The sequence below is a fragment of the Penaeus chinensis genome, chromosome 24, assembly GCF_019202785.1.
Source record: "Penaeus chinensis breed Huanghai No. 1 chromosome 24, ASM1920278v2, whole genome shotgun sequence".
NCBI classification, from domain to species: Eukaryota; Metazoa; Arthropoda; class Malacostraca; order Decapoda; family Penaeidae; genus Penaeus; species Penaeus chinensis.
Window position 1 is genome coordinate 2,249,265 of NC_061842.1, and position 7,500 is coordinate 2,256,764.

Here is a 7,500-nt window from a genome sequence, read left to right on the forward strand (position 1 = left end):
GAACTGAATACAAGTTATCTTTGGAAGATTGTTATAGTATTGTCCAATTTTGTTTCATCCATAAGCAGTATTGTTATGTTTATATATATTTATGTGAGCAAGTGTGTGCGTGTGTGTGTGTGTGCACATGTGCATGTGCATGGGCGTGCATGCGTGCATGGGAGAGTGTGAGAGTGAGAGAAGATATAGGTTATGGAAATTTGTTTACATTTATTTTCCTAATTTCCTTCCAGGTGTCAAAACTCAGAAGTTCAATATGCCTGAATTTGACCCACGAACAGTTGACGACTCATTGAAATTGTTTGATCCACCAACCACCAAAGTTCCAAAATTCAAGACTGAGGTGAGTGTTCAGGCTTTGTGCAAGGTCTGGGAAGATAGATATTAGGGCACATTGGACCTTCTGGGAGAGTATGATTTAGTCTTCAGAGATGAATGTGTTGGTACACATGAAAAAACAGCAACAAGACCTCTTATTACCTTGATTTTCCTTTCTTTGTCTTTGGATATGTATACCACAAATATCTAGAACAGTTATTAGCTTTGAGCTAATAACTTTGATCTTTACTTTATTTCAGGTAGTGGTTCTAGTTGGGTTTCCTGGAGCAGGGAAAAGCTTCCTTGCAGAGAACCATCTTGCTCCCTTAGGCTATGTTGTAGCTAACCGTGACACTGTGGGTTCCTGGCAAAAGTGCGTTTCTATTCTGGAGAAATCTGTGCAGGTAAGGTATTTTTATAGACCTTGAGAACCCAATTTATTTTACACTCACATAGTCTTTCATGTTTCTGACATTACTGCCTATTTAGTTTGAGCCAATGTCTTCTACTATAAATGATTTTGCAATATGAAGTATCAGCAGTAGCATGTTCTGTCAAAATCTGATTTTGAATATCCTTTGTAAGTATTAAATTGTATAAAAAAAAAAAAAAAATAATAAATAAATAAAAAATAAATAAATAAATAAAATCTTTTCTTTTCTTCCCAGGAAGGAAAGCATGTTCTCATTGATAACACTAACCCTGATGTTGAGTCTCGGAAGCGCTATGTTACTGCTGCAAAGAAGATGAACATTCCAATTCGCTGCTTCATCCTCAATGTGTCAAAAGATCATGCTCGGCATAACAATAAGGTGTGTAATTTGATTTTTAAAACCATTTTAAGTTGATAAACAAAACAACAAGACAAATTAATTTTCCAAAGAAATTTTGATTGGGATTAAACTGCCATTTAAAAGATTGGCATTCTTGAATGAATAGCAGTGACAATAATGATTCATACTAAGAGTGATCTAAACCCTTTCACTGATACCCTCTGAAATGATATGCATCCCCTATCTGATATGCTATTTCTGTATTTTCTAAACTACATTTGTAGCAGTTTTGAACATTCCTTCTTATAGCACATGTGCATACAAGTACTGTACATTAAAGTAATAAATGTATTTTACAATATTCCTTATGAAGAAAATACTCATATAGTTGGAAGTTAGTCATGTGCCTGGTAGTCTCGTTTCTTTTAGTTCCTACATCAACAATCTCCCTGACAAACAAGAGCTCCTGTTGTCATATAATAGATACTTGTAATTTACTTTTAAACAACATCCATATCAGTGAAAGGGTTAGATTTGCTTTTGCATATTTTCTATTACAACCATAAAATTAATTTTCAGTTCAGAGAATTTTCGGGTGCCGACCACTCCAAAGTGAACGACATGATTTTTCATTCATACGGGTAAGTTCCTTTTCTTTACACAGATCTCAAAATTATGCATTGCATACCTTTTGTTTCAAGACATATATTGCATACTAAATTCTTGTCTTGTTTGTATGACAGAAACATCAATTAATTAAAATATTTACATTCATTTTCTTCTCTCTTTATTTATAAAAGCTCCAAATATGAGGAACCATCACTTGCTGAAGGTTTTGAAGACATCGTGCGGGTAAATTTTGTTCCCAAGTTTAGGTCAAAAGAGGACGAGGAGTTCTACAAGATGTTTTTATTGGAAAAATAACTACAATTATCCTGTCATTGGAGAGAGCCATTTGATTGCTCTTGAAGGAATTTGTGTATCAACACATGGTCAGGCATCTGCACTTGATTCAAACTGGTGTAAACAAACATGTGGGTCACAAAACTGTAAAAATTTGTAATCACTGTTACAGTGTGTGTGTGTGATAGGAAGACTGTAAACTATTCATTAAGTGAACACATTGTGCTATTCCATTATAATGCACACTGTGGAATTTTAAATCTAACAAAGACCAAGTCACCTTAAATAAATAACATATTAAAATATGTGTACTTTATGCCTCTTGAGCAATACACCCCCTTATGATACCACTTGGTGATACACTTAGTTTATATACGACTGAAAAATGAAGGTGATGGGGGAAGAAAAAAAAAAAGCTTAAAAGCTATAAATGCATTTCAGTGGAAGCCTGATGATTGGAGCATGAGATCAAAAGACAGGTTAAACAGGTAGTGACAATTACCTGATTAATACCAACAAATCACTTTGCAGTCTCCATTTTATACATATAAGGAATGTCAGCTTCTTCCACCATCAAAAAAAGGTGGTCACAAAAATGGACGTATTAAAGGGGGTAAAAATATGAAACCATCTTGTAATTATTCTGGCAATTTGAACTTTCTTCATCTGAGAATCAACAACTTGTTCATACTCCCTATGTCACAAGAAGGTGAAAGGAATGATTACCATTTTGGAGGAAAACTGGCAAAGCCACTCTATTTTTGCATTAGAACTTTTTACGCAACAAATCTGGCCTGTGATGATTCTGATGAAAAAAAAAAAACAAGTTACTTGATATAGGAAATATCAACATTCCACACAAAAAATAAACAGACTTTTATGAATCATCAAAAACTTGTTTTACTTCTTGCACTGCTACATATTAATATATAAATGCAACAGCTTAAGATCTCTGATTTATTCTTTTTTCCTTATACACTGTATTGTCTACAATAAGTTTAACATGACTTATTATATTTTAAATATGTTTAAATGCATAAATTAAATAACTTATTTAATATAAGCAGTTATGATCCATTCAACAATGTGACAATTAAATCCTTTTGATAATACAAGGGGGTGTAAATGTCTGGTGGGAATACCATTCTCCCATGATTTACTTATAATTCACAGGTAGGCCATTTGTACTTAAGTGACAGAGAGGAAAACAAAACAAAAAAATAATAATCATTTAAGGCTAAAATCACTAGAATTATGATAAAATAGAGAGGATGTCATGTAAATCAAAAAAGTGCAAAGTTGGCCAAAAGCAAAAACAAAAACATCAAAGGTTTATTAGAAGACACTAAAAACATGACCAACATCAAAATACACGTGGTAAGTGGACAAACGGCAACCTTAATATGAAATTTAAGATTTTGAAAGGTGCGAGAAGAAAAATGAAAAGAGATGAACCAAAATCAAGAGTGCACATAATATTTAACTGCATGAAGAGATGAACACAGGGAGCTGTCTTTACATAGGAAGCATCAACTGGTTCTAATCACCTGGTGACTAGACATCATACCAAACCCCACGAGCATTCACCTGCTACATTTTCTTAATTTGATTTTTTTATAGTTTTCCTTTTAAATTTAAAATTATTGTAATTTTTCTGTATTAAAAATAATTACTAATAACAGATTTATCTATTTATATCCAGAAAGACGTCTGTAACTAGCACAAGGACTCCCGGCTAGCAATTTTCTGTTTGTAGTAATCAGGATGCTTGACTTTGATGTGGGCTTGGAGGTTTCTCTTGCGCTTTATAGTCATGTTACACACTGGACATGGCATTCGCAGATCAGCACCATTGTGCTCTAATAAATGCTCTGCTAGAACTTCTCTTCTGGTGAAAGATCGTGTGCACAGGTGACAGACATATGGCCGGAAGTGGGCAAGGTGGTGGCGCTTCAGAATGGCAGCTTTGGCAAAGCACTTCTGACAGATGGGGCACACATAAGGACGGCCATCAAGAGAGGCAGACTCCTGAAAAGCAAAAGAAAGAATTTTTTTTTTAAATCCTATAAATGTCAAAATTCAATGTGTGTTGTTCTATCAGGACAGGGCAGAATACAACCATAAATACTAAAAACAACTGAACTCTGAGTAAATTAGCCTCATACCTGTGTCTCTTCAAGGGGGAGTGGTCTTGCCAGGTTGGCACTACGCGCAAATGCATCCAGATACATGCGAGTCTCCTCCTCTATGCTGTTGCTGGCCAAGGCTGCAGTCAGACTATCATTCGGCAAGTTCTCTGAAAGCGCTGTGTTGCTAAAGTCCAGTGCTTCCTCCTTTATTTCTGCTTTCATCTAAATAGCAGAAAAAAAAAAGAATTCAGAAATTTAACTTTACTCTACAGTTTGAGAGTGAGGAAGGGCAGGAATATCATATCTGCCACTTTGTTAACTGGTAACAAAGTCTGCATAATATTTAAAGCTACTTTAATTTTGTTTTTAATCATCTTCGATATCTTTTTTTGCTTACCATTAGTAATATTATCAAATCCTATTCCCTGTACTAAATATGATGCATAATATTACTTCTTTCCTATTTTCTTTTTATGTATGAAGTAGCCTAGGTCCTTTGACCTTGGAAAGGTAATAATATCTCCAGGCCAGCTTAAGTATATTAAAATAAATAAAGAACATTATTTAATATCTACAGCCTCCTGCTGTCTACAGCCTCCTGCTGGGGAATGCCATAAGAAATTAATGAAATAAAGTAATATATAAAAGGCTAAAGTTGAAATGGTTCTTTACTACTGCTTAAAGAGTTTAAAATGAAGTGAAATTTGCAATTATATTCTATTATAGTAGCAGTATTACAGTGACCACAAAGAACAACCCTTGCCTATCCAAGTCTCCCTGAGAAAAATGTAATTCTGCACTACTAAAATATTCCCAAACCATAACACAAGGTGCTTGTTAGTAGGGTAGGTATAGACTGTCATACTGATATGCTGTGGAAGGGCATCTCACCTTCGCAGCATTGTTTGGGAAGACTTGGAAGATGGTTTCCTGAGACCACATAAGATTACTGCCAGGCAAAAACATATGTAGACTATTTGGGCAGCAAGAAGTGGTTTACATGCGATGATGTGGTTTGGCCACTAAAGGTCTTTTTACAGCTAGGGTTTTATTGTTTGTTTTATCAGGAAGCTTATAAGTAACACTATATTCCTTGCAAGGCCAACCACTATTAGGTTTATCCTTACGAACAGCCTTTGGTGGGAAGTCAGGAGCAACAGAAAGAAAAACATGATGGTGGACTATGCAGGACCACAACATAAACTTATCCCAAACTGGCAAATTTTTTGCCTCCAAGTATGCCAAGACCTTGGCCTTTCCTTCATGTAACATGCATAAATGAAGCATTATAAAGTTTGAATAGAAAACTCATGAGAAAGAAACATGAAGATCTAGTGGATAGGCTCTTTGCAGCAATCTCATGCAATACAACATGCTTTTCAATATAATGTAATATATAAAGCCTGCCAAAATTTTGATTCATATGTAGGTATATCACTATGGGAAATGTAACTAAAGTCTTTAAAGGCAACAAATATTTACTACTTCACCAGCAGTCATTACCAAAGAAAATGTTATTTCTTGGATCAACAATCTTTTGCTACTATGTAAGAATGACTAATGTTACTCAAATATATCTGTAACTGTACCCTTTTCCTTAAGGAAATCCAAGATATGAGTGAAGTATGTTAATCAATATAGCTATCTGCTCTTAAAAAGGTCTAAAATTTATATTTGCCATCTCCTCTATTTAATGTGTATGTGGGTTGAACAAATAGAAAGAAAAAAAATATATAATAAGCAGAAATATGTGAAACTAAAATGATAAGATGGCACCTACACAGTAAGGGTGGCCCCAAAAGCCAGATGGCTGATAATAAAGGCTGTTATTTTCTGTGACTCTAATGGTGTAAGTTGACATGCAAAGGCATTCCACATACTTATACTGAGAGAGGAAAAAAAAGTAACAAGTAAATAAATGAATAAATATAAAAAATAAAATGAATAAATAATAATAATAGGACTGTCAACAGTCAAAGACAGGGAGGAAAAAACACTGTCCCTGTATTATTATGTCACATGGGAACCTCAACATTGACCCTGGTAAAGGACTAAGAATGCTCCAATTGTCTCCTAGTTTCAAGAAACAAAGAGTATTGGAATGAATACTGATAGAGTGAAAAAGAAAAAAAATATAATAAATTAATATTACCCTTATATTACCACAATCTTATTTTGAGTCAGAAGAAAAACTACTCCTACTAAAATTATCATGATAATTATCATTGTTGTTACAATAATAATGATAATAATATACTCATAGTAATGACTACAGTAACGTGATTATACCAATAATGATGACAATAAGCATCACAAACATCATAATATCAACAATCATCAGATTGAAAAAAAAAATGAAAGATGATAAGTCTAATGTCAGTGACAGCGGCAGAATGATATGTATTTGTTACCACAAAAAGAACACATCCATTCACCAGTTTAACCTATCAGGTACATGCACTGTTGCTTTGTCTTATTCATTTTGTTTATATCAGATAGCAGCATGATAGCTGCATAATAGCTTAGTCACCAAAGAGTTGAATTCTAAGCCTAGCTAGTCTCACCTCTACCCAATTTCTTCTTATTATTATAAAACAAACAAACAAACACGCACGCACGCACGCACGCACACACGCACGCACACACACAAATATTTACATATATGCATATGTATATATATATATTTTTTTTTCTTCAAAGAATGTGGTAAACAACTATGTAGGTCTTGTAACTACCTCTGTTGACTAAGAATAAACATGTTTAATAAAAATAATAATAATAATAATAATAATAATAATAATAATAATAATAATAATAATGATGATGATGACAAAAAAGTGGACAGTGCACACATATTTACCAATGGGTTAAATTTCAACATTCTAATTAACAGTTATAAGTGTCAACTTACCTAACACCAGTTTAATGGTACTAGTAACTTTCCATGCACCTGTTTAACCCAATGCTGACGGGCATGACATGTATGTACATGCCATGCCCACTGTGAGTTTACTTTATTAATTGTTTTTTTTTCACAGATGGCTACACATGTACTAAGTCACTAATGAGCTAATTATGAGTACTGCCTGTCTCGCCCGTTTACCCTTTTCTTTGACTTACGAAAATATTTTACCTTATCTTATTTTGTTGTTAGTAATGTTTATAACATTATAGTAATTATAATAATAATTATAATAAAAATAACACCATCAATATTCATAGCACTAGTAAAAAATATTTTTTTCTCGCCAATTCAAATCAGGTAAGGTCACAAGGTTTACTAACTGAGTCCTTTGTGGCTAAGCACTAGCAGAGCCATCTATGTGCAGAGACATTTCACAAAAATATAGAAAATGAGCACAGCATCTTTCACATTT

The 7,500-nt window shown here is 33.8% G+C and overlaps 2 protein-coding genes across 3 annotated transcripts in view; one reads left to right on the top strand and one right to left on the bottom strand.

Moving 5' to 3' along the window:
• The window catches only part of LOC125038400 (uncharacterized protein F21D5.5-like), a 10,331-nt gene extending 6,656 nt beyond the window's left edge, over positions 1-3,675 (top strand). Inside the window, exons 7-11 of the mRNA XM_047631915.1 lie at positions 234-343; positions 579-722; positions 987-1,130; positions 1,671-1,732; positions 1,892-3,675. Coding sequence (XP_047487871.1) covers positions 234-343; positions 579-722; positions 987-1,130; positions 1,671-1,732; positions 1,892-2,015 — 584 coding nt within the window. The 3' untranslated portion in view covers positions 2,016-3,675. The remainder of the gene's footprint in view (positions 1-233; positions 344-578; positions 723-986; positions 1,131-1,670; positions 1,733-1,891) is intronic.
• The window catches only part of LOC125038402 (zinc finger and BTB domain-containing protein 49-like), a 10,429-nt gene continuing 4,914 nt past the window's right edge, over positions 1,986-7,500 (bottom strand). For both annotated transcript variants that reach the window (XM_047631917.1, XM_047631916.1), the window contains exons 4-5: positions 4,160-4,345; positions 1,986-4,022 (exon numbers count right to left, since the gene is read on the bottom strand). In XM_047631917.1, coding sequence (XP_047487873.1) covers positions 3,711-4,022; positions 4,160-4,345 — 498 coding nt within the window. In that variant the 3' untranslated portion in view covers positions 1,986-3,710. The remainder of the gene's footprint in view (positions 4,023-4,159; positions 4,346-7,500) is intronic.